Source organism: Zootoca vivipara, chromosome 3, assembly GCF_965207765.1.
Source record: "Zootoca vivipara chromosome 3, rZooViv2.hap1.1, whole genome shotgun sequence".
In the NCBI taxonomy this organism is placed as follows: Eukaryota; Metazoa; Chordata; class Lepidosauria; order Squamata; family Lacertidae; genus Zootoca; species Zootoca vivipara.
The window spans coordinates 14,510,512-14,538,250 of NC_142586.1; the positions used below are offsets into that span (position 1 = coordinate 14,510,512).

Genomic DNA, 27,739 nt, shown 5'->3' on the forward strand with positions numbered 1-27,739 from the left:
AGAAGTCAAAAACGGGAATAGTGATTTTCAAAATGATAATATGTTCAAGTGGTTTCTGGAGACTTTGGAAAATTCCAAGGATTGTGTGTTTGTGTGTGATTTTGTTATGGTGCATTTGTTATGGTGTATTCTGTGACACCAACAGGTAGTTATTCTTAAACATATTATTGCAAATAAAGCCAGATGGAAATAGAGTGGAACTTACTCTCAAGTGAAGTGTTGTGGTCAACTAACTTTTACTCAGAGGAGACTTCTTCATCTTCTATGCAAGTGCTAATGGCCCTTGGTGTGGACCTGGAATATCTGTGTGGATGGATGTTTCAATCTGTTTTTAGTTTATCACTGTTTTTTATCTTTTTTATGCTTTTTGTATACTGTTTTGAGGTGGGGGTTTTTCCAGTCAAGGGGTATATAATTTTTATGAAATAAATAAATGGTTCCTTGGTGAAAAATTTGAAAATGGAATAGTGGCAGCAGTTATGGCCCCATATTTTGCTTCCCACCATGGCAGTGGCAGCATCACTTTTGGAAATGTTTGGCAGTGACCGTGACTGGAGATGATAGGTGAGGCCAAGGCCTTGCCTTGCCTCCCTCTGCCTAAGCTATTGCTCACACATGGGCCATAACCGTAGCTTAGAATCTAAGGGCAAGCCTTAGTTTGTGGCGCTTCAGCTTATCTTTATACTTTCCTGCCTCAGTGTAATAAGTTTCTAGTTAGTATTCCCACACATCAGCTGCAGAGATTCTTCCTAATCAAAGTTGTCAGCAATAATAAAGGTAATGAGTGTGGATATTGGCAGCATTTCCCTGTCAACTGTAATGAAGATTCTTTGTTTGTGGAATCATTTACCAAACAAGATATCCCTTGCCCTGATTAATGCCTTGTCACTCTCCCTGAATATAGGGAGCAGCAACAGAAATAGTTGCCACATCACTGGTCTTCACGTTTTGGAGGTTTGGTTATTAATTGTCATTGTTCTGCTATGGTCCCAAGGAGGAGCTCATGGGGCAAGGCAGCAAGGTAGGTTGTTTGTTGTGGCACCAAGGACAGCTACTAGTGAGCAACCTGCTGCAACTAGAGCTGGAGGTGAACTGAGACCTTTTTTGAGCCTTTGCCTTGTCCTGTGTCACTTTGCTGGAGAACGGGTCAGCCCTCTGACCTGAAGGCTAATGCTGCTGCTTCCCTCCACTGCCATCTCATTGCATGGTTGGACTGGTGAAAGTCCTAGCTCTGGTTACATAGGATCCACTGCTGTGAGATCCAGTCAATGGGCTTCTGCCTGCCAGCCTCATGTTCATTGGAGCCCTGATGGTGGGCTCAGAGCCTTTTGGGCCAATGGCTGTATACCCTCTGATTCCATGTCCTGGTCATTGCTAGACTCTGGGGTCATGGCACTTACTCTCTTTGCTCGCAAACTCATGGTATGTGCCGTTATCATCTGGATATCATTTTATTAACTTGCAGGTAGATTAGATGAAATAATGTCACTCCATATTATATGTATTCTTTTAAATCTTCAGGGTTAACTTATGGCAACGTCACTAAAGGCAGTCAGAGTTCAGATTGCATAATTTCAGATGTGTAGGAGAACCTTTATGTATGCATTCTTAAAATACCTTCAGGGCATGTTCCTCATATCTGATATTCATACAACACATCAACTGGGATTATGTACTCTCCTAATATTCATGCAGTAGCAACTTCTGCCCCTGTTGTATTTTAAAAGGAAATTATGTTCATACTGGTGTCTGTTGGAATGACCAGTATAAACCAGTGCAAGCTGTTGAATGAGAACCCATTCGTGTTATGGAAAAACTATGGTTTAGTCTCTCTGTGACTTCTGGCATATGAAGGCATATAAAGAAGTAATTCTAAAAGAGGGAGGAAAATAAATCAGTCATCTTGTCCATGATGTGCAGAATTGGCTTTTTCTTCAGGTGTGGAGTCAATAGCCTTGCACACTTCTTGTCTGGAGGTGCTATTATGGTGGTGTACAAACTGTGTTTTTAAGGCTGTAATCTTAACCCAACTTGCCCATTGGGTTCAACTTACACATTGAATTCATTTGGATTTACTTCTGAATAGATGTGGCTACAATTGAATTGTAATTGTAATGGTTGTTGTTGTTGTTATACAAAACTGATATGCTGGTACTTGCATGAAATGAATTTTTCACATGGAGTCATCATTTGACTTATGTGTACCATCTTCTCCCAGCAGCTGTTGGGCATCCAAGGTCTGGCTTTCAGGTTTACTTTATTGTGCATGTGCACATAGTGTAAACAAATGGTGCATTCATGCTAGATTTTTCATACAAAAATATTTTAACTTTGTGCCACATATATTCAGAGAGGCAAAACATTGTGAGGACTATCTTAATTAGAGGTTGAAGGGGGGGATTGCAAGTTAATTTTAGTGGCTCATAATACAACCCTGTGCATGTTTACTCAGAAGCTTACTTCCATGAAATTGTGCATATGATTGCTGCCTGTGTTGGCAGGATGTCCTACATTTTGATGTCTTAGCCAGTGGAGTCTTCATCAGAGGAGGACCAAGAGGGCCTGGCCTTAAAGTAGGCTCTAAAGTAGGGTCAGGTGCCTTAAGTGCCATCTGGAAAAGTGCCCGTCTACCTGCAAGAACTCCCCAAGAGTAAATGTATCTTTGGGAGTGAGACCCTCCTCACAAAGAGACCTCTGCAAAGAAAAGATTTGATAGGGTTAGCTAAGGTTGGGGTGTGGCTCCTGCAGCTTTAGCTCAAAAACGCCAGTGCTGAGCTGGAATATGTGCTAGAAAGTCTATGTACCAGCTTTGTGTCCTATCTGCTAGCATGACTTTCCTTTCTTCCAACAATACATTTGATTCCCTGTTGTGCTGGTTTCAACAGGGATTAGATACATTCTGGTGCTCCTGAGTGTATCCAATCCCTTCCTACAGCAATGTGACAGGGAAAGGTGCCAGTTTCAAACAGTGTAAAATGTACAGCCACATCGGGAGCACACTACCAATTGTATATTTGCAGCAGTGACTTTTATATTTCCTGCCCATGATAGCAGGAGACTGATCCCTCCCACCTGTCAATGTGGCCCATGGAGAGTTATCTACTTCTGGATCCAACCCTCCAGCCAAAAGTGCTTCCCCTACCCGTGATTTACAAGATGAGGTTTCTAGAAGGACAGTTCTATCTTATTGGTCCTGTAATGCGATTGCTATTTCTTTTATGAAAGAGTTTCCTCAGGTTAGATTTGCAATATAAAAATACACCTGCTGGTTAAATAGATTTGATTGTGCCCCGAGAACTCCTGCATCTCGGTATTGCAAACATAAATGTCTTTCTTTCCTTTCTTCTTTTCAAGATCCTGTATCCACGCACTTGCATTCAGTTGCCCTCCTGTGTACCGTTCTCTAGTTCTAGAATGCTTTAAAATGAGGTGATAAGTACTGAACATAGTGTTTCAAATGAGGCTTGTCTAGCATCATTATTGCAATGTTAGTGTAATCTACCATGACACCTTTAACTATTTCCACTGAGCATCCTGTACTTGTATTCACCTTTATTTTAAATGGTCCTGTTCGGGATATAATGATGAGATCCAATGTTACAAAAGTCCCTCCCCCAATTGATTAATTTCCTTGACAGCCAATGATAAACTTGGGGGAGTGCAGAAACACATCTGTGTAGCTTGAGTGCAAAATACAGGATAATATAAAGCCCCAAAATGAATCCTGAGACCCCTGGGTATAGAGCAGTATATTATTATTATTATTAGTAGTAGTAGTAATATGCATCAATATTCAGTCCAAAATAAGTTCAGGACACCACACATCCACTCCTGGACACATCTCTCACGGACCCCATCCCACACTCCCTTTCGCCTGGCTGGAATGTGTCCTTAGGCTGTGATAACGCATCTTGCTTGTTGAAATGGAAGGCAGGGATGTGCAGGTGTAAGTGCATGTAGAAACCTCTGGCTTTTGCACGGTCAGAATGCTGCCTACTGTACAGAAGTAGTACTTGCACATATTGCTCTGCCCACCTTTCTCTCTGGCCCTATCCCCCTCCACCTTTGGCCATGCCCAACGCTCCAGCCCTTCAGAATGCTGTCTGTAAAGCAATAGGACTCTCATGCTAAAAAAAGATTCCCCATCCTTTTTGTATTGGATGCAGCGAGGCAGCTGACTTTGTGTGTCAATAAAGAGCCCTCCTTGACAAGGATAAAGGTAATATCTTGTGGGATTTCCTGTGTTGTCTTAGCTGCGGAAATAACTTGCCTAGCTTTGGGTACTATTTACCTTGACTTGGGGGATGGAAGTATGTCATTTACAGCTATACCTCAGGGCCAGTGCTATGTTTTGGACGAGCCCTCATGGTTCGAGAAGACAGAACTCTTGTATTGTCCTGCTGCCTGCCATGTGAGCGTTTCCCCCTTTCTCAGTATGCTACTTTTATTTCTCATGAACCAGAGTGTGCAGCCATGCATTGTAGGTTTTTTTGCCTCATTGATGTCACATGGTTCCCCTTCTAAAGGCTTCTGGAACTCTGGAAAATTCCCACTTATTCTGCTTTTGTTATCATATGAACAGCATCACATTGCAATGGCAACTATGCAGTGGAGAATATTTATTTTTAAGACAACTTGCTATGTCCAGGTAAAAAATACAGTTGTCTCACTGTGTCCAATAGGACTTATTCCCTAGCGAGTGTGTTTAGAATTGCAGCCTTAAAGACTACAAGTGTTAGCTGAACGGAACCTGAGGGGGGAAATCCACATACGCCCCCCCCCCCATCAGTCAGGGAAGGGAATTGAAGTGTAAGCCCTTATGTCACAAGTAGGGCCTCCTGATGTTTGAGTGTAGGTTACTGCCTGGTCTGATAGGCAGTGGGCAATGTAACATTCCAGTTGTCCACATTAAGCTTGCAGATGAATTGTAGTGCTGGATTGCTGGGTGTCTTTCTAGTCTTCTGGTGTGTCCCGACAAAGGTAGACTAAGCCAGCCAAAATATCAATTCTCTTCTTTCCTAGCAAGTCCTATTTCTCTATTCAGTGAAACCTTTCCTCTTTTTGTAATATTCTAAAAGCTACTGCAAAATGACATGCTACGAAATTGGTGAAGAATGGAGATTTTATTATTCCTCAGAAGAGTTCTCTGACAAAAAATTGAATGATTTCACCTAAAAGCCAGATGGCCTGTTGATTTTGGGTATATAATAGATCGTCCGGGGCCTTAGGAATTTTCATTACACACCAAGCAAAAAGCATTTGTGACTGCATTTAATATGAGGCTTGAAAACCCCCAGCAGGCTTGCATTTTGACAGTATTTTTCAGCATGGGCTGCAAATGCTATTTAATATGTCTGTGAAAGAGAGTTCAGCTCAAGATTAAACTGAATTTGAACTTATGGGATCAGAAGTGCCATTAGCAACTTGCTTAATTTTCTCCTTGACTGAAGTATTCAAAAATCAACGAGTGCATATATTGTGAATGAAATGCAAATGATCAAGAAAAGTGTTGTTTGGCAATTTTTGAATTCCCTAAAGCTCAAAAGTGTGACACTCTCAAGGACATCTCATTGCTGTTAACACCCATATACTTGTGGTTTGGAATCTGTTCATATGATCTGCAGTACTGACACATAAGAGCTTTAGATGTGTTGAACCAACATCTGACTGTCAAGAAGAAACGTGATCTGCTTTCTTCTGGCACTGTCTGTTGGACCTTGGAATATGAAGAAAGCTCACATGCAGATGCTCCCCGGTTCAAACGCCCACATTTCCAGATAAAAGTTGCTTTGTCTGAAACTCTGGAGAGCTGCTGTCAATCAGCATGGACAGTGCTGAGCTAGATGAACCCATAATTTTACTCTGTATAAGACAGCTTCCTATGTTCCTGTCAACAAATGTGTGGCTACCATAAACTGAGTAGATTAAAATCCTACTTGAACATAACTTTGTCCACAAAATGTGTTTGCGGCTGAAACTTTAGTAGTAGAAAGAGGAGGTGGCGAGAAACCTCTGAATATTTAAATTCATGAGATGGTGAAATAAGAAATGTTGAGATAACATTGTCAGCTTTACTGTACATGAATTTTTCAAAAAAGGGATTTTATGTAGCTATGTTTAGCATATGAAATGTTCTAATGTGGAGTGCAATGTAGACTTCATTAAATAACCAAGAGACACTGAAAGGGATCCCAAGCCATTTTATGAACTCCATGGGTAGCCAGCAGTCCTATGCAAACCCTTCCCCTGGTTTTATTACTGCCTCGAGGAGATTGTGGGCAGGGTGGGGGGGAGCACAAAAGGGAATCAAACTGCATAATGAGCATAAACAAAAGATCAATACTTCATTTGTTGACAGAATAAACTTAACCAGGTTAAATGCCTCCCATGTATGACTGTGCCTTTTTCATAACTTGCCCTGCAATATTTTTGTGCAGAATTTAAAATAAAGCTTTGGATAGGGGAGACTGAGGTCTTGTTCCCCCCCCCCGCTTTTTCAAAAAGAGGGCTATTTGCCATTAATTTCTTTTTCCTAGTCTAATCCTTGGCAAGCTGCAACACTGGTGCAGAGTCTCGTAAGCTGATGACTGTCTTGTCTGGGGCTTTGACCAAGCATGCCACCTTGTCCATCAGCCTCACAATTGTGCTCTCTTGGTCCTGAAAGAACAGTGCACACGAGCATATCTGAAGAATCTTCGTATCTGAAGAAGTGTGCATGCACACGAAAGCTCATTCCTATGACAAACTTAGTTGGTCTCTAAGGTGCTACTGGAAGGAATTTTTGTTTTGTTTTGTTTCAAGTGCACACAAGCATTGAAAAGGAATCCTAGACAAGCATTTAATAGGGATTAAAGCCAGGGCATGCTTCCTGTGCATCTGGGAAGGATTCTTCCTTTTGGAGAAACTGATCACAAAGTGTAGGTGTCTTATGCAAGCTCTCTCCTGCCATACATTATGATTTAGGTCCAGGATCCCTCAGGAACTGCCTCCTCCCACACTAGCCTGCCCCTACCCTAAGGTCTGTTGGAGTTGGCCTCTTTTGCATCTCAACTGTGGCCGAGGCTTGGTTGATGGGGACTAGAGAAAGTGGACCTCTTTGCCTTGTGAGGCTGAGTGTTTTGCCAAATGGCGAAAACTTACTTTGGTAGGCATTTGTTTCAGAAGATTTGTGCTGGAGTCATAAAACTTCTCCTGAAAATCAGACATGTGCTGACTTGTGTAGGCGTCTCTTGGATCACTGCCAGTCTGATCCACTCCAAAGCGGATGTTTAGTATCTAAGCATCAGCTTTATTAGGCTGGTAGAGAGTCCACTGATTAGAGTCTGGTTCTGTTTCCTGAATAATATATGCAAATATACCAATATCTACTGGAAGAGGTAACATTCTGAAGGCCGCCTTATCTCATAATCAAATGCCTTGATGTCTTTAAATGTGGCACACTTTAAATGTTCCATTTTGTTACAGTGTTTGTGTGTGTGCTCACACTTTGGTTTTCGTAGAAATATGCCTCTTTGTCCATCCATCCTTACCCTTAGATTATTTTCTAGACATGAGGATGGATTAATGTAGCCTTCACCTGTCTGGATCTCCAAGATGAAATAGACAAGTGAGTGTTTCTTCTCATTCACAACAAAGTTAGCCATCAGTTATTCTAGCTGCAACTTACAGAATACAAACCACCAGTATAATACCATGGCTGAATTGCTGCCCCTGCCATGCCTAACAACAACAACAACAACAACAACAACAACAACAACAACAACAACAACAGAATCATACTTCTTCCATACACCAATACATCATAATTCTGTGCTGCTGCTGTAGCTTCAAAAAAGTCTGGATTGCCATTGAAATTATGTTTCCATATTTAAGCTTTTACATAGATAACAATAGTTTTTAAATAGAATTTACTCTGTATGGGCCTTTTAGCACATCTGTATTGTATTGTATCATGCTTGTGGAGTAAAACCTCTTGACACCGAGATGGTATGATAGCCTGGAATGTCCTTGAGCATTCCAACTGCTCAGGAAACAAAACTATCAACACATTTGTTATGTAATTAGTGTGCATAAGAAAACTGTCCATTAGGCTAGGATTAAAATCTCACAGACCCTTCGGAAAGTGATAACCCAGTGAGGCATATTGAGGATAGGGAAGAGTTGGAACATTGAAGAATTGCTCTGAGGTGGCAAACTCAGGAGAAAAAATCATGAGAAAATCATTGTCAGCCCTTCCTTCCAATGCTTCACATTCCAAATATGGACCAGGGCCCCTATAACTGGTATTAAAAACAACAACAACAAATAACCTGTTAAATGCCTGGTTCTAATTTATTAGTATTACTATTTGCCTGCCCTTCACCCTAAGATCCCAGGGTGGGTTACAACATTTAAAGACAATATTAAAAAGTTTTAAACAACTTACCATCGCAAAGATAAGGGGAGTCTCAAAAATAAACACCTCATGTGTCAAAAGCTAGGGTTAAGAGGTGCATCTTCAGCATTCACCAGAAGCTGTATAATGATGGAGCCAGATGCACCTCTGTGGGGGAAAAGTTTCACAGTTTAGGGGCTGCAACAGAGAATGTCCTCTCCCAGGCTGCCACCCCCCACCAAGCCTCTGAGGGTCGATGAACATTTGGAATTGGGGAATAATGCCTTTAGTGGAAGTATGAAAAACCATAACACCACAAATTTATAGTTAAGAATTGTGATCTTAAAATGTCACTGTTTTAGCATTAGTTCTTTGAAAACCACAATTATGATTTCCATGTATGTGTTTTATATAGAACAATGTATTCTATTAATTTAAATCAGCGGCCAAATAGGTGTTTAACCTTGTTCAGTTCTCAAAAGCCAATACCCTGCTGCTATTCAATTCAATGTATGATGGTGATTTCACACTTGACTACTACTTTGGGCCTTATTCTAAATTGCTTTTGCTGTATTTTGACATCAGTGCAGAGAATAGGCTTAGTTCAGAAATCAGATATGGTTGAGGTATAATAAAATATGAGAGTTGAGGGATGGATCGTGTGCCTTTCAATTATTGAAACTGGTTCATATCAAGCTCCAGCTTTGCTCAGGGAATATATGATTGAGATTTGCAGACATATTACCAGCATTTAATTAGTTCTTTATTCAAAGCATTTATCCCTGTGTCTCCAAAGCTAGAGGTGGCTTCCATCAGAATGGAACCTAAAAAGAATAAAACACAAAAATAAACATCAGCCACAACAGGGGTCCACAGTGCCCAATCAGGGAACACAGACTTTCCAAAAGAGGTAGGTTTTGAACCCTCTGGGAAAAAAATCACAATACCAAAGCAGTTGTGAACCCTATTCTTTCATCCGGAGCAAAATGCTTTGGCAAAAGGTACATCAGCTCACATGATGTGGGATGGGCTCACAGGGAAAGAACCATGCCATGGAATGTATGAGAGCTAGGGCTAGACCCAGATTCCCCATTGAAAAACAAAACAAAACTCCAAACCCCCTCCGTAGCCACCCAGAGTGAGCAGGTAAGTGAGAGATGGTGGCTAGAAGCCGCCTCTGTTGCACACTTGCCTTTTCTATCTCCCTGGGCATTGCCCCAATCCCTACCACCTCCCAGAGGGAAAGTGAAAAGTGGTCACACCTTGGAGCATTGTTTTCACAGTGAGATGGCTGCTAATGTCACTCCAGAAAAATGGTCCATGTAGAATCAGCAACGATTTGTGTTGTTATGCATGTGATATAGATGGATCAGTCTAATAACAGCTTGTGTTCCTATCTCATGTATTCCTCCATTCCATGTGTAACACACTATGCATTTAAAAACAAAAACAAAACTTAATGCATTTAAATACCTGCTTTTTTATTTACCTGTTTTCTCAAAATACACATTCTCTCAAAATATTAATTTTATGCAACAGTGTTTAAGTACTGTACAATGTTTCTGTTAGTCGCCCCTAAATGTGTTTTATCAATGGTAGCATACATTTCCAGATTTTTGGGGGGGAAGGGGCATGTCAGTTGCCAATCTCTGAGAGTCTTATTTGTGTCAGTCATTCACTGTCTTGCCCTGCTTGTGAGACGAATGCATCTATTTTTTAAAACAAATAATGAAAGGAGAAGACACCTTAAATTGTGCTAGGGAAATCAGTATAGACAACAGAGTCATGATGTGCCACAAAACTCATTCGGCCAGTCACTTCCTCACAGTGCTACTCTACCTGAAAGGATTGTTGTGAAAATAGAATGGAGAAAAAGCCATGTATGCTGCTCTGAGCTAATTGAATGGAGGACAGGATAATAAATAAATAATTGTTTCTTGCAGTTGCATTTTATGTTATTGCAGCTTCAAAATCATTAATAGAAACCCCCCAAAGGAACATTCATAATTATGTAAAATATATTATGTTTGCATAAATAGGTCTATAGAATAATTTATATTACACATGTTAAACTATATTGTATAGCCATGACTATGAATTTCTGTTAATTACTTCATTTTGGTATTTTCCTTTCATTTCTGTGTGCTTTCTTGAGCCATGTATAATGAAAATATCCATGACACAACATTTGAAACATTACTGTTTCAAATCACTGTGGTTGTCAGTGCAAGTCTACCTGCACCATTTCAGAATAGATTTTTGGAAGCCTAAGGCACATTGCATGACGTGTGATATAGGTGCTACACGAAGTGCTAAACAAGCCCTGAGGAATTCTTGTTTATCAATACGTGTGCAGTAAATACTATTCAAAACACAACTCCAGAAAATTGTATGTGTGAGCTTGCATGAAATTTGCATTGCAGTTCAGTGTATCTAGCAGGAAAGTATTGCCTGTGTAAATGGGGAAAATTTTAAGTATGTTCATTCAGCAGCATTCTGCACTTTCTGCAGTTGTCAAAGTAAGTTATATCTCATGGCTCTGGATATCTGTAGACAGGTTGTGGCACCCACAGAATTTTTTTCCAAGCAAGTCTTCTAAATAAAATCTTCATTTTGTCTATAGCTTCATAATGAGTATGACTGTATATCTGTCCTATATGAACTTTCATTGCACCAACTTCTGAGATTCAGTACCCAAGGTTAAATAGGGCAGTGTAGCTGGTGTGCAAGTTCTTACCTGAGCTTCAGACCGTGCTATCCGTAGATCTCAGGATGGTTCATGACACAAAACAGGAGTCCCATTCTGCTGCAAAAAAAAAAAGTGGTGGCAGGGTAGTGGTGGTGTCCCAGTTGTGTGGACAGAGCAATTGTGAAGGTATAAGCTCCATGTGGATTTTCAGCTGAGCATGTTCCATGTGTTTTCACTCACTTTGGATATTATTTGAACAGGGCTACTATCTCAGTCCTGGGATTTTTCTTAAAACCCAGAGGTAGGAGTTTCAGTTTCATTTTAGCTGAGAGCAAATTCTCATGATTATGGAGAAACACCTAAAAATTATCAGAGTTCTGTTTCCTTGTATGAATGCACAATATCATATTTGCAGTGCTATAAGTTGAACAATCAGCTTACTTTATTTTCAGACTTTCAATTGACTCCAGACATGAATCATAAGCCAGGAACCTCACTAATAACCTCTATGGATGAGAAATGTGAAGTGTCATCCTGATTTGACAGGAGATCCCCATTAATCAGTGTCAAAAGGATTGCTTCGTGACTAGCTTCTCTTTAAACCATTGCTTAAAGGGAGCCATTATTTTTAGCATGTGTTTTATGCTATGTTGTCAATAAAAAACGGTTAAAATCTTTATTTTCACATTTCTGATTCCTCTCCCTACTCTCTCTCTCTCTCTCTCTCTCTCCTCCACACACTATCTTCATGCTCCCTGTACAAAGGTTATTGGCTTTTTTCAGACTGTTGTTAATGAAGAAATAAAAAACAGAAGTAGGGAGCAAAACTACTTCTATCTGATGCTTCCTTGCAGAATGATCAATATTTTTTTCCACTGGTTCACTTTAAATGATTGATGACATGTACTTTGTAAACTTGTTGAAAAAGATAAAACTGTGATGCTTTCTCTTGCTCAACAGTGACTGAGCTTAGAAGTCTCTGATGCTGAATATCCTGTTGTCTTCAAATCTAGAATAAGACAAATAATGAATTCCTGTCATCAAGTATTAGGTTCACTCTTTTAACGTCCAATCTATTTTTGTGTTATATCCTAGATTCAGAGTTCTGAAACTAATTTATTTTCATTTGTATTTCTTGCATGCACATTACATTTAATGCATTTGGCTTATATACCCCTGCAATTCTCTTTTATTGAACTTATACTGACAAGAAAGAATCCCAATAGTTGTTAATGCTGGGGAGCATGGAAAAAGACCCTATGCTTTGAAGTGCTGCTGTCTTTTCAGAACTGTATCATGTGCCCCTTCTACATCTTTGAATTAGTCATGTGGCTTTAAGAATGAGTAGTCCATCCAGTTTGGCACAGTCTACATTGGGCAATGGCTAACGAAGGACCCAAAAGAAAATCAATAGCAATCAGCTGGGCAAGATGAATAGGCATCATATGCTTTCTTTGACTCTGATAGGCTTAGAGATTTGGTCTTTCTCCAATTTGATTTAAGTAGCACTTCACCAATGCTGAGACTATGAATGTTTTAAGTTAATTTGTGTTGTTCTGTCCCAGGCAGTGGTCCCAGCCAGGGGACAGGGTTCTAGCCTCAGTGGGGGCATGCGCTAGGCACAGATTCCATGAACTCAGAGACACATAATACAAGTTCAGGATTTGGAACACAAAGTGAGGTCTAGCAGAAGTCATGTTCTTGTATGGAAAAGTCAGACAAAGCAGAGGGAAGGTCCCTGTAAGCATGATCAGGGTAAAGCATAGGTCAATGTCCAAAAGGCAAGTCTGTTAGCACCTTGGATAGCTCCAGGTGGAATCTAGGCTGACAGTCAGATAAGGAAAGCTTGAATGTTATTCCCAACCACCAGAGATACCAGTCTGGACATTAAATGAGACTTCAGGTTCCTTTGAGCAATTAGCCCAACCCCGATGGGTGTTGAGTCTTACTCTTAAAGGACCCCAGCCTATTTTAGGAACCACTGATGTGTGATAAAAGGGAGACCTGTGTTGCACTATGGCCTCTAATGCATAGCTGTTGAAGGCTGAAGAAGGCCATGCAACCTCTTCAGGCCCAAGAAGTCCTAGCATCATGTGCTCCTCTGGTACTGAACTCCTAAAGGAAATGGGGCATTGAAGGCTCATTCTGAATGCAAATCCTCCTCCTAGATTAAGCTGTCCAGTCTATGGCTTTATGCGCCCAAGGATGAGGAGTCAGAGCCTTGCTTATAACAGCTGTGTCACATTCTTTTGTTTGTACAGTCCCACTCTGTAACATACTGTCTTGCACAAAACACTCTGTCACTTGATTGCCTTTCCAATTGCTCTACCCACTTTGACATAAAAAGATAATCAGCACTGAACTGAGTGTTAGGAAAGAGAGGCTGAGATTCAATAGATAGAAAATTAAACTTGAATTTGAGCAGCATGGGTTTCTCCACACGTAAATCATATCCGCTAGCAATTTTTACATTTTAATAGTGATTTTTAATTTTTATGACAAGGTGAACATTGAAAGCTGCCTTATTCAGAGACAGGCTAGTCTATCCAGTGAAGTATTGTCTATATCAGCCTTCCCCAACCTCCAGATGTTTCGGATTCTAACTCCCATCAACCCCAGACAGTGGCCAATGATCAGGGATGGTCTGGAGGGCACCAGGTTGGGGAAGGCTAGTCTGCACTGACCCTCTGGGGTTTGAGACAGAGGTATTTCCCAACCCTACTTAGAGATGCTAGGGATTAAACCTGGTACCTCTTCTGTGTTGCATCAGTGAGCTATAGTGATATATAACTGGCTGTTTGTGGTGAGTGCTGACAAGGGTCAAATGAAGTATGATAACTTCTGAAGGGCTATTACTGCTGTTCACTTTCACTGTTATAAGTCACTATACAGGACTTCCTTGTGTAGGTGGGGCAATATAACAGCGCCATGAAAAATGATCAGCCAAATTGCTAGAACCAGTACTTGTTTCCCCGCTTTAGCAAAATACTTCTTAAGGGAAGAAGAAATAGCTCCCTTGATTTCTGCAACACTGGAGTTTTATTTTACTAAGATAAGTCCTTGAAATGTTTCTTGCACAGGATGACAATGCACAATGCTTGTTTCCAATCTTGTGGGCAAGTGCCTGCATTGGATCCTGTCTCAAGTGGCATCTGTCTGTTTGTATTTGACTTGTTTCTACAACTCCCCTCCAGGATGTAGTACTGTGATCAAAGCATAACACTCATGGCTTGGGATATACAGCTGCTCACCACTGTGATGTGCATTCTGAATAGACCTCCTCCCCTGCTAGTAACATTAAAGTTCAGAAGAGATTTATGACCAATGTCAAGCAACTCTTCCTTCAATTGAACTTGGAAAATAAACGACAGTTTTCCACATCAGATGCTATTATTGATCCAAACATTCCACGAATCATAATGTCCTCTAATGATGACACTCAAGAACATTATTAGCAAAATAGAAGACTGAATAACCCCCTTTTAAGTGTTGCATTCCCATTTCATATGAGAACAGAGAGTTGTTGAAACTCTATTTTGACATTGTTGAAAAGGAAAGGGTGGGGGGGGGGGGACTCATAGGATTTTAGAACCCAGACAAAATTCATCAGTCATCTTAATCCCACAGAAAAATGTTCTGGTTTAGTTACATTTCTGATTAGCTGAGGCTTGGAGGAATGTTTGCCGATGTGTATTCACCTCTGTTGTATGAATTGCTCTGAAAGCAAACATTGTGTGCAGCATAGGACATGTAAATAACTGTATTAAGGTCAGAGAGATGTACTTAGAAGCTGTAAGAGAGCCTGAAGTAAAACAAAAGTGATACAGCAGATGGATTATGTTAGCAAACACCAATCCATACCTGTTTACTACTGTAGATAGGCTTTCAGGCAACACTAGATTTCACAGTTAAAAGTGCCTAAGAATGCCATTCTTCCATTGTGCAGTCATTAAAATGCATTGAAGTGAATCTCTTTCCTGGCATTTTTCCCATTTAATCTTCTACGCTTGCAGAAATAGCCTCTTTCCATTTTCTTGAAGTGCATCGTGTGAAATGTGAACCACACAGTGCCTGAATATTTGTTAATGGCTTTTTGTGTGTGGGTGCATTAACTGATGATAAAACAAGCAAGAATTTTTCACTCACTTCTTCAGATGATGCTATATATACACAGGAGGGTGCTGGGGAATCTTCTTGTTTTTCTGTGCAACCTGAAAATAACTAAAACAAAGCTAGAGCAATTTTCTTGCTCCTTAACTTGCTGAGGACTGGACAAGTTATAGTCTTCATTTTCCACATACTGTTATTTTAAATTAGGCATGTAATGCCTTTTAAGAGTAGATTAGATGCTACCCTGCAAAATTCTCACAACACAAAATCCCTGTACTGCATAATTGGACAGTTAGGATGTCTGATTGCAGAAAATAATACTACACACAGACCTACATGTAACAGAGGAGAGAATAAAGCTTTAGCCCTGTGAATGTGTTCATTTTGGTGTAGAAAGGAATGTACAGCTGTAAGTGAGGGAAGGATAGAAGATTGGAATTGTGCCTGCTGGTGCCTCCCATTCTTTTATGTGTTCAAGGTACATCCTATACTCTTCATTTTTATAGGCTACCTGTGCTTTGGTGGGCACATGCAGGTATTTGTGAAGACAGCATCTTGAACATGTGAAGGCTGGAAAAAGTGTGATCCCAATCCCTGTGCCGTTTGTTCATTAATACTAATATGAATTTATGGGACGCGGGTGGCGCTGTGGTCTAAACTACTGAGCCTCTTGGGCTTGCTGATCAGAAAGTCAGTGGTTTGAATCTCCGCGACGGGGTGAGCTGCCGTTGCTCTGCCCCAGCTCCTGCCAACCTAGCACTTCAAAAGCACACCAGTGCAAGTAGATAAATAGGTACCGCTGCGACGGGAAGGTAATCGGCGTTTCCGTGCGCTCTGGCTTCTGTCGCGTTGTCCCGTTGCACCAGAAGTGGTTTAGTCATGCTGGCCACATGATCTGGAAAGCTGTGGACAAATGCCAGCTCCCTCGGCCTGAAGCGAGATGATTGCCGCAACCCCATAGTCATTAAACAACAAACCAACAACACCAGAACTGGCTTACGAATATAAAGGACAATTTTACTAGAATACATATATAAACTCATAAACCTACTAAACATTGAGCAAACTAAAGTGGAATGTGCATAACCAAGCCTGGAGATACTCATAAACATAGAATAAACTAATGTCTCTCTCGTTGTATACCGGTTGTGTATGCGGTAAGTATTTCATTACATGGCTGGAACAAATGAATCGTTCTTCAAATAGTCATTCACTGGCAGCACAAAGCCATAAACATAGGAGCGGTTGCGAGAAAGCGTTCTTCTTCTTTTTTTTTAATAATAATTTTTATTAATTTTCAAACAAAACTAAACAAACTACACAACTACACAAACATACAATACAACACTGTCCCTTCGTTTTCCCTCCACCCACTGGTCCACCTCTGCCACCAGTGAAACCTGTGCGCTTTGAGAATCAAAGGGGGTCCATTGTAAGTTGGGTTTGACCTCCCCTCTCCCTCCTCCCCCCTCTTCCCCCCCCCTGCCACTGAAGGGACAGGAATGGAGGAGCTCTGAGGATTGGTTTCCCCCAGCTCTTTCATAAACATACTTAAACAAATATACACATAACAATAGTAGGGGAGAATTTTAACTCCCCAATTCTTATTATCTTAACCTTATAATTGTGACTTCCTCGATAGTCTTCCTCCTGGTTTTCCCTAAACAAAATCTAAAAACTTGTGGCGGGTTTTCTATTTCAATTTAAAATCCTTTTCTTATAATATTAACTCAATCCTCCTCCTTTTCCGTGCTGCCCTCCCACAGGCCCCCTCCTGCCACAAGAGGAACCTGTAGGGCACAGCATTTCCAAGGTTCCATTATATCCCCTCCTCGCCCCTCCGAGCACTCCCTGCCACTGAGTAACTCAGAGTAAGGAGAGGAGAGTAGGCAGCTTTCTGCCTAAAACCTAACTTAACTTACAAAAATTTACATTAGCTTAAATACTTTCCTAAGCCGTTCTTATGCCTCCCTCCAGAAAACCCAGCTTATTTTCTTTCATTTTTACACTCCATCTCCTCTCCCTAAGTCTTTTCCCCCAATTGGATCAGCATTTCCATTAACAGGCCAAAATTTCGAAAACCGTCTTTCAAAAATTAAAAGTAAAACTTTTAACTAAAATTTTCATCCCACACCCATTCTTTCCCATATCCGTCTCCAGGCCCTTGTCCCCTTCTGCCCCTGTCTTTCCCATTCCTCACTGACATCACCCCACATTCCAACCCCTCCAGGATCTTCAAGTCCATTAAACCTCAAGTTCCTTTGCTTCTCATTTTCTTGCTCTGCTTGTTTTTCTTCCTTTTGAAGTCCATACTTTGCTTCATCCCAAGCATATTTTTTATAGTCCAAGTCCTCTTTAGAATTTTCATCAAATTGTTTCTCCTGGCATCCAGTCTCAATCTCCACAGTCTCCAAATTCAAATTTTTCTCTAAGTCCTGGACTTGGACTTCAACCTCAGCTGCTGGTAAATTGGGATGTTGCCGTTCCTTGTAAATGTCCTCCCATATTTGTAGATAGTTTAGCACAGCCTCCTGGAAGGCTCGAGAGTACTTTGTTTTCATACTTTTCCTAACCGCAGACAAACAGGAGGTGGAGAACAAAGGGTGCTGGAAAATTCCTTCCTTAGACGATCGACTCCATTTTGGCTGTTCTTTTCCTTTGTCTTTTAATTCAATCACAAATCCATTCTTAGTTCCAATATTAAATAGTTCTACCACATCTTCAGTCAATTTTTACTAATCTCAGCAATGCAATAAATCCACCCGGTCTTTTGACAGTTTGACAGCTTTTTACAGCTGTCAAAGCACTCTCCCCCTTGATAATGCTGTACCTCAAGGGGTGCCGGACTCGGGAGTTGAGAGGGTTCGAAAAAGTCTTTCTTTCTCTCGGGTCCACAATTCCAAATACTTTTCGTCGTTCGGCTTAAGATTTTTTAAACCGCCTCCCAGTTTTCCATTAGGAAGAAACCGACTTCCGTTACTTTAAAGTCTCTCCTATTTTTCCAATTGATGAATTTAGAGTCCGTAATCAAAATTCCACTTACTTTATGGAAACCTTTAACTTTGTTCGGAAGAATCTGCCGCTTGCTGGGTCAGGACTCGGAGCTTCACTTCTCGGAGGTAAGATTAAGCCCAAAATGGCTCCCGCGGTTCCACCCCGCCGGCTCTCGATCGCTCTAGTGAGCTCTCGGGCAGCGGGGGATCCGCAAAACGGAGCAGCCGCTGGGCGCGTGAGTCACCGGGACTCTCTACCCGGTGCTTTTACGGGGAGTCCGCTCGCTCTGCGGACTTCCCCCCCCCTCCGCGAAGCCAGGGACTTCGGCACGCGAAGTCCCTGCGTCCTTCTCTCCGCCGTGACAGACCGCTGGAAGCGCAAAGCCATATATGTATGAGTGGTTGCGGGAAACCAACTCCACACCGCTCCCACGGTAAAAGAGATACAAATGGTCAATTGAAGCCAAATTGATGAAAAAGTGATACAAATGGTCAATTGAAGCCAAATTGATGAGACCTGTTCTTTGGATATTATCCAGGTTTCACAACAAGCTTCATCAGTCAATAAACTCAACACAGTTCACTCAAGACAAAAGGTCACACAAAATACTCCCAGGCACAGCAAATATGTACTTTGCAACCCCATAATCACCTTTGACTAGACTTGACCATCAAGGGATCTTTTAAGTTAACAAAAAAACAAAAAAACCTAATATGAACTTGTACTAATATGAACATCTGCATCTTGCTTCTCTTCCAAAAGATGACAAGAAATGAATTAAATGAACATACAATTCTGCTCTTACTTTATTCTCCCACCTCATTAAAAGCATTGTTGCTGTTTCCCAACTTTATTATCTTTTTCAAGTTTATTTGAATAAGTAAGCAGAATAATTTGCTTTAGTCTCTCCCCAGCTCCAGTTAGCTCAGTTCTGACGAGTTGCAAATTTGGGAGCAGACATAGAGATGCCTACTCTAGCATCCTTGGAGTGCAGAGGAAGGGTCACTTCACACAGTCTGTGTTTTGTCTCTGAGAGTGGATACAACCTTATACACATTTGTTGACTTAATGAAAGCTGATATAGATCTGGTTCAAATTTTAAAATGGTCACCTTGGGTTGTATTCCGCCTCCCCTCGGTGCCTATTTAACCCCTCTGTTGGTAGAATGGTGCATAGAGAAATGGCTTTGCAGACTGGGCTGTACAGCTCAGGATGGCCAGCAGCCATTTCTGAATCTGCTGTGTATGACCATGGGAAATGGCTGCCAGCCAGCAGTGTACAGCTTGGTTTATAAAGCAATTTTGCCTTCCCAGGGTTGCCATATTTCAAAAAGTAAAAACCAGGACACCCCAAAAGTTGTTGAGCTTTTCAATTAACTTGCCAAAGGCCCAGGACAAAGTGCCACCTTTCAGAAATCCCCCCCCCCCAAAAAAAGATGTCAATTTTGCCTTTGAAATCTTGATAGTGTCTGGGAAAATCCGGACTTATGGCAGCTCTAGCTTTCCATAATTCCAGAAGAATTATGTGGAAGGGATGGCAGAAATGCAACCATTTGATGGGCTGAATCATCAGGCCATGATAAGCAGCAGGTCCCATTAATATACCAGAGAGGTGGGGGAGGAGGGAGGGAATGGCATCCTGGCACTCATATCTGTTGTATGACCTGAGTCTTAGAAGCATTAATGGTGTGTTATCATGAGGGCTTCCTTTTATCAGATTTATTGATTGCATAGAAGAGGAGGTGCTTGCTTTCAGTCTGGAAGGCCACATTCCTCAAAGAGGTGCATATTGGGGTGTAAATAATCTGTTTCCCCCTTGGACAGCAAGCCTGTCAAACATGTCTCTCTTAAGCCATTATGCCGCTTGCCTCTGTCTACTGGCTAATGCACCCTTGGCTTTTGGTGCCCTTGTCCTTTTCAGTATTCCGAAGGCACACTCACTGCAGCAACATAGGCCAGTGTCACTCTTATTACCTTTACCTGTTTTATCTTTTGTGAAATTGAGCCTTTAGCCAGAATTGTCTGAGCTGCTTCTCCAGCAATTGGTTACCTGTGAGACTCCTCGAGCTCATTTCACTCAAGTAATTTGATTCCCCCATGCTTATGAAGATTGCTTTTTTGCTGAAGGCCATCATGGAAGAGAACAGACCGTACCGTTATAAGCAATAACACAGCTCCAAGATAAAAACAAAACAGTGAAAATGGCTGGAAAGCTGGGGTTGCATTCTAGCTCATGTCACTCATACCCTGTCGGTGAATAGCCTTGCCTTTTGCATTAGCTGTCATGATAAGGTAGCCCCTGGTTCTTTTCATCACCTATCCCGCTTTCTAAAAATCTGGTTCAAATGGTGCAGTAACTCTCTGGACATTGAACAGCTTCTCAGCTTTCTACAGGGTATGGGAAGAAGCTCTGCAATTCCCAAATAGTTACTGGATTTGAACCAGATCCATGGTGGTAGAGCACATGCTTTGGTATGCAGAAGGTGTCGGGTTGAATCCTTGACATCTCCAGGAAAAGATTCTTACCTGAAACCCAGAGAGCTACTTCAAGTTACTGTAGGCAAATCTGAGCTATATAAATAGGCAACATGATTGTTGGTGTGTGTGTGTGTGTTTGTATTGCTTTATCAGAGCTTCCAGCAAGGACATGAAGGTGTAAATATTAGCATTTTAAAGGTGAATCATTCCTGCTGGAAGAAAAATGTTTCTTTTGAAAATAGGCTATGCATAAACAATCATATATTTTAGTTGGCTGAAATACTGTTTTGGCACTGTTGGCTGAAACACTGTTCATTATAATTTATGATCAAGAAGCCATAGAAGAGTAAGTTAGGGAAACAATGCACTGTGGAGGCCGTTGCTAAAGGGGTTATGATATTAATTTAAACTCATCTTATCTATAAATGGAGGGTATATATTGGATATGCAGTTCATTAAAAAAAACTTTTCCATGGATACAGCCATGCAATTTCCATCTAAAATAATGAGCCATGCATATAGAGCTAGGACAGAATTGGATCAATCAATCTTTCAACTATACCTTCTGTTCTGTAGCCTCAATTAAAAAGGCATATGGGAACTTCTGCAGTACTACAATTCCCAGCAGACTCTGTAAGGCATGCAGGAAATAAAAGGATCAAGGAAATATAGTAGCAGCCAGGGGAAAGAGCTAGAGATTAGAAGAAATACATTTCTAGTAAGTACAGGAATGGCTAGAGATCAGAACTGTTGGAGGAATAAAAAGATTTAAAACATCCATCTAAAAAGTGATTTCATTGTTAGACGAACATCAAACTTGTCCTAGCCTTATACAGTCTGCCAACTTGGTCTTTTTCTTCACAGCCAAATTATTATTATTTTAAAGGGGGATGTTTTAATCTTTTCATCCATTCAAATTATATTTCAGAATGGTTCCTATTCAGTAGCTCATATTGCTGTGCTTTGTTTTCTTATTGCCAAGGCTGAACATAATGTTAGAATGTTTAAGTCTTATCTGTTCTAAGATAAATGATTTCTAAGCTAGGTATTTTCAAGTTTGCTTGTTGACTAAGGAGGTAATTGTTTGGGTAATTAGCCAACATTTCCTAACTTTGAACTGAATTCATGTAAAAAACCTTAGATCTGTGCTATCTAGCAGCTGTAGTTCATGAAAATCAGCTTAACATGCAGAGTCCTTGCAAAGTTTTCAGAAGAGTTGCTGCTCAGCAAAGTTATTTGCTTTTATCTGGAAAGCTCAGTTCTTGGAAAGCTTTCCAATGAAATTATTTGGGAAATTTCACGTGGGCCAGAACAAAGCAAAGTCATGAGATCAGATTTTGAGGCTAGACCAAAGAGATCAGCCTCAAATTGGATACGTCTCATTCAAAGCAAGGCAATTGTGTGGGTGTGCATGCGCGCACACCCACACACAGAGAATAAAATGTCACTTTGGAATCTTTGAGAATTACTGTGTAGCCTAACCTGTCTATCTTGCAAACCCAGCTGTTGTCAGGGACCATCAGCAGTATCAGTATTAACGTTTTGTTTCTTTGTATGTCAATGACCTGCTATACAGCACATGGAAGCAGAATAATTTTTAGCAATAACACATTTGGAATTAATTAATCTAGAGCTAGCTACTAATGATGGCGAGGAAAGATAAGAACCAATTTTAAAGTAGGTACTGCACTTCCTAATTATTTCCATAATATCCAAAGGATCAAAGGATCTAGATCAGGCATCCCCAAACTTTGGCCGTCCAGATGTTTTGGACTACAATTCCCATCTTCCCCGACCACTGGTCCTGTTAGCCAGGGATCATGGGAGTTGTAGGCCAAAACATCTGGAGGGCCGCAGTTTGGGGATGCCTGATCTAGATGTAAGGGGCCAAAGGGAACACTTTTTACTTTATCACAGTACATTATATCCTATGACTTGGGATAGGAAAGGTTTCTGCCTAAGAGAATTGGATTTGAGATTTGAGATGCGCTGACATAATTGGGGTGCATGATACCCACCAGAATAATGAATTGGAATAATTGCGGCCCCATCATTCTTCCAGCATACAGTGACATATACACACAGAGTTCTAGGATCATGATGCAACTATGAACTTGCATAATTTCCTACTGTGTGAGCCTGAGCCTAGAGCTCTCTCACACACATTGACCATGGTGCACAACTTTTACTTCCGCAGCCTCAGTTTCCTGGGATATTAGCAATTGGGGAACTGTAGTGTATTTAACTCCTAGTTGATATACACCAAATGTCAAAACTATAGTTTGAAGTCTATGCATTCTGACCAGAGAATATCCATAGTGCCCAGAGAATCTACAAAATTAAATCAAGATACATTGTTCAATGATTGTTGGAGACTATGCATAATGAGCAGGCAATGTGCATATTTGGAAGGATTATGTGCACATTCTTGTATTTACAAACACAAACACATTTAAATTACTCTCTCTGAGTATGCATTCATGTGCCCTTTGGATCGTGACTCTGCTAATTCGGAAGGCCTTAAATTTTATTGCATATTGCTCTTCTCTCCACAGGGTTGTTGTTTTTGTTTTTAAGCGCTGTGGGTTAAACCACTGAGCCTAGGGCTTGCTGATCAGAAGGTCGGGGGTTCGAATCCCCGCGATGGGGTGAGCTCCCGTTGCTCGGTCCCAGCTCCTGCCAACCTAGCAGTTCGAAAGCACGTCAAAGTGCAAGTAGATAAATAGGTACCGCTACAGCAGGAAGGTAAACGGTGTTTCCGTCTGCTGCTCTGGTTCTCCAGACAGAAGCGGCTTTGTCATGCTGGCCACATGACCTGGAAGCTGTACGTCGACTCCCTCGGCCAATAACGCGAGATGAGCGCCGCAACCCCAGAGTTGGTCGTGACTGGACCTAATGGTCAGGGGTCCCTTTACCTTTATGGTCATATCCTAACTCAACATTGTCTCTCTTAATTCTTCATCTCCTGTATTTACATTCTGTGGGTTTGCTGTTCCTCAGGCTCTGGTTTTCTTTGACCAGCAAACAAAGGTTGCAATCCTGTAATTTCTTACTTGAGAGCAAATGCAATTGAATGCATTGGGACTTACTTCTGAGTGAACATGCATTGATGTGCACTGTAACTGACTTTTAAACAAAGACAGCGTTGAAGATATCAGATAAATCTGTTGTCAAAATGGGTCATCTCACTTACAAATAATGGTTTGCTCTTAAATCAGGAAAGGTTATCCCAAAGGTTATCTGAACATATGTGCATAAAATATTTGCATCAAGTTATGCTGTTATGTTTAAAGATGTGTAGCTGTATGGATAAAAACTATTTCTTCTCTTTCTTTCTTTGCTTAGGTTTTCCAAACGAGCCAGCTGCAATCGTTGCACTTACCACAATCAAGGAATGGTTAAGCAAGAATTATCATGAGGTATTGTTTAGATATAAGTTCAAAATTTTTCATGTTGAGCTTTGCATTTTCTTGGAAACCATGCGATTGAATAGTTGCGCCGATTCCTAAAATGTGGGGGTAGTATATAAAATGAATCCTGATGTCACCGGAATGTGTGTTACTTAGCCAGATAACAGAATGTCCATATTTTTAAACTATTACTTGGCTTGTAAACTATTTCTAGCACCGTGAAGGGGTACATATTGCCCCCAAAGTTTTTGCTCACTATTTTGTCACATATGCAAAAAGCAATGTGAGATTTGGTAGTTTGTCAGCTATGATAGGGATGGTGAAGACCGACCAATAACACTTAGAATCAGCCATCATGAGCTGGAATCTATGTTGGTAAGGTGTGCACATAGCATTTCACTCCCCCCCCCCCAGGTTTTTGTTCATGGCATTATGTTGTGGATAGAACAGATCTACTGTGTTGCATCTGAGGAGGCTCAATTGCATATAGAAAGCATCCTTTGCCGATATATGTTTTGGTTTATATACTATGTTGTATGACTGTTTCGCCTGAGCAAGAACTTGTGCATAAGCAGTAAGATGAAAACTGCCAGGACCAGCTCGAGATATTTTAGCAAGGGGGGAATAAAGATCTGCTACCCCTGTGGATCCTGCTACCTGAGGCGGTTGCCTCTCCTGGCCTCATGGGTGGGCTGGCCCTGAAAACTGCTATAGATTGTACCTACTGTGGCATTGTGCAATTGCATGCATAAGCAGTTGCCAACTGGCTTTTGGGGCTATTGTTCTTTTGCTCATAGTTCATAAGTTTAGGGAATGTAAGGAGGCCATGCTTTCTGTCCTGTCCTGTTTCTGTTCTGCTGCAGTTCAGCTTCTGCTAAAACTTGTTTTTTGTCTTGCTATTTGCAGTGGCTGAAGCGAATATAATTAATTATGCAATTTATTTCATAATCAATTTGGAAGAGCAACATCAAAAGCAATGCAGAAAATAGCTTAATGTTTGTGAACTGGATAAACAACACACCATATCATATAGTGCTTGTATTCGCTTGCATAATTTCTGTTCCTGACCTCCGACAAACATTCAGATTGTGGCCATTTCCAGAATCATTTTTGATTCTGGCAAAATTCTCCATCATCCATATTTTGGAGCAAACATGCAAATCATCTTAGAAAAATAGGACAATAATTAAAGAAAACCTGGTACTCCACTGCTCAAATAATACTTAAGGGGGACTAATTGCTCCCCTTCTATAGCTAAGAGAAAGTAAGCGAGACTACCTACATGTAAAAAGTGACTGACAGCCATATCTACTCAGAAGTCAATCTTGTTGAATTCAGTTGAGTTTACTGTCAGGAAAATGGGGTGAGGATTACAGCCAGGGTTAATTCTTTAATCATCAGGATAACTGTTTTGGCTCATGCACGCATACACCCCTCAGGATTTCAAAGCTGGTCAGGTATAATCCTGAACACATTTACTAAGACAGTATGTTCTGTTTATTTCCTTGGGAGTTAAAGCACATGTATTTAGGATTGAATGAACAATCCATACAAATTAGCAAGCACCTTTCCAAAATTTCTTATTCTGATATAGCACAAAAGTTACTGCAGTCTAAATGCAGAACTCAGCATGGTGGAAACAATTTATGCACTTCCATTAGGAGGAAGGCCACCGCAGCAGCATCGACTAAAGCCGATCTACACCAGGTTCCCTTGAGAAACCCACATAGTAAATAATGACTCGTATCTGGTTGTTCTTTACGAATTGCTCTGATCTGGTATTGAAATACAGTCCTTAGTGGAACTAATTTCTGGCCATGTTTTACACTGAAGTCTGCTGACTTGCAGCTAGAGAGTAAATCGAGTTTGAGGTTAGTAAATGGCAATATATTGTAAGTGTAGAAATCCTTTGCATTGAGTTCACAAGAATGGCAATAGTCAGCAGTACCAGGCTAATTCACTGCAGCCTCCTAGGTTATCTCTTTGGTAAACGACATTTTCACATTTTACAAAATACTCTGAGGGTTTAATAGAATCCTTCAGATCACAGAATAGAACTGGGCCTTGTCCTATACGAAATTCCCCTCTAGAAATGCATTCAAGAAAAGCACATTAGGGCCCTTAAATGGATAGAATGCTGTTTTAGGTGGTCATTTGACAAGGTTAGAGATACGACCACTTGTTTGCTCATTATAATATTACAAAGGAACTGCAGCTCTTCTAGCTAATGGTGTCAGTGCTAGTTTCCCATTCCTTGGTAGAAATCATTGCAATTCACTGTGCTGAAGTTTTTATCACTTCTGTTTCAAAGTTGTGTTCTGTGCAAAAGGCGTTCTGCCAGTGGCATGATCTTGAGAGTGTTGAGAAGGACTTAATGAAATTAGCAGTTTTGACTAAAGCCACATTTTCCTTGTGCTTGAGGTTTTGTTTAGTTTCTTGGTTAGTATTATTATCTTCTGTTGCTTTTATTTTCTAACCAGATACTTTATTTAATGCTTATTTAGCACCAGTGGTGTAGTAGAAGCTGTACAGAACATTGAACTGACACAGTCCCAGCCCTAAGGGCTTACATATTGAGTTACTCCTCTTTTATTGTTCACTGGTGGCACAGCAAATTAGTTGTGACAGGCCTCTGCTCAGAAAAGGACATAATCTCTATGAGGGAGACTTCTAATCAGTTTGCCTCCAGAGCAGATGAGCAGAAATTCTGATTATTATTATTATTATGAGAAGGAAGCTTTGGGTGTCCTTAAGTGTTCTTCCTGTATAGCATTATGCTCATAAGATATAACACCATTTACTTACTTATTTACTTACTTACGTACATACGTACGTACTTATTGACTTATATTTATTTTAGCATGTGAATCAAATCACAGTATAGTGAAATGTTTCATGAAACGTATAAATGTCCTATTATGAATGACTTCTGGAAAAATGAATGCTTTGGCTCCATTGCAGCAGGGGCTGAGCCCCACATATCACATTTTGAGTTGATTGAGGCAGCTAAATCCAATGGCTGATCCAAAGTGTTCAAAGACGCAGGATATTTTTTTGGCCAGGATGCATCATTTATGAAAATTTTAATGCAGAGTACAAAGCACAGATAGGCTTTTCATATTCTTTACAGATTTTGGAAATGTAAAAACAAATTTAATCACCTCATAAAAATGGCCAGATTGGTAGTCCCTTCCCCATAATGAAGAACACTAATATACATGGGTAGATTAGGGTCATTTTGTGACTGCAAAGTACACAATACTTCTGAGATCTCTCTTATACATGGCGATAAGAGCTGGATAGTTTCCACAGAACCAGCCTGTTCTTTTTGTATTATTTATTGCAAGTCTCCTGTTTTTAGGGATTGCTTATGAGCAAGCCGGTCCTTTTGGTTGAAATAAACCTTTATTTATTTATTTTCCATGTTACATCTATCAGCAGGGAACCTCATTTTCACTTTCTATATTTCCTCATTTTAGCAAAGTTGGTTAAGCATTCTCAAGGTAAAAATAATAATACATTGCATAACAAATTACTGTTTTTTCTGAACAAAGCACAAAACTTTGCTTAGGTTGTGTGTTTGGAAAATAAGAAATAATACTGTTAATGATCTAGGGTAAGAGTTTTCTAGTTTTAGTTAGTATTAGAAATGAATAAATGGTAAAATTTATGTAATATTTGGAGT

At 40.6% G+C, this 27,739-nt stretch overlaps 1 protein-coding gene across 2 annotated transcripts in view; it reads left to right on the forward strand.

The window, feature by feature from the left end:
* Positions 1–27,739, forward strand: part of MACROD2 (mono-ADP ribosylhydrolase 2) — a 900,701-nt gene that overhangs the window by 549,109 nt on the left and 323,853 nt on the right. For both annotated transcript variants that reach the window (XM_035110055.3, XM_035110056.3), the window contains exon 8: positions 23,990–24,063. In XM_035110055.3, the coding sequence (XP_034965946.3) occupies positions 23,990–24,063 (74 nt within the window). The remainder of the gene's footprint in view (positions 1–23,989; positions 24,064–27,739) is intronic.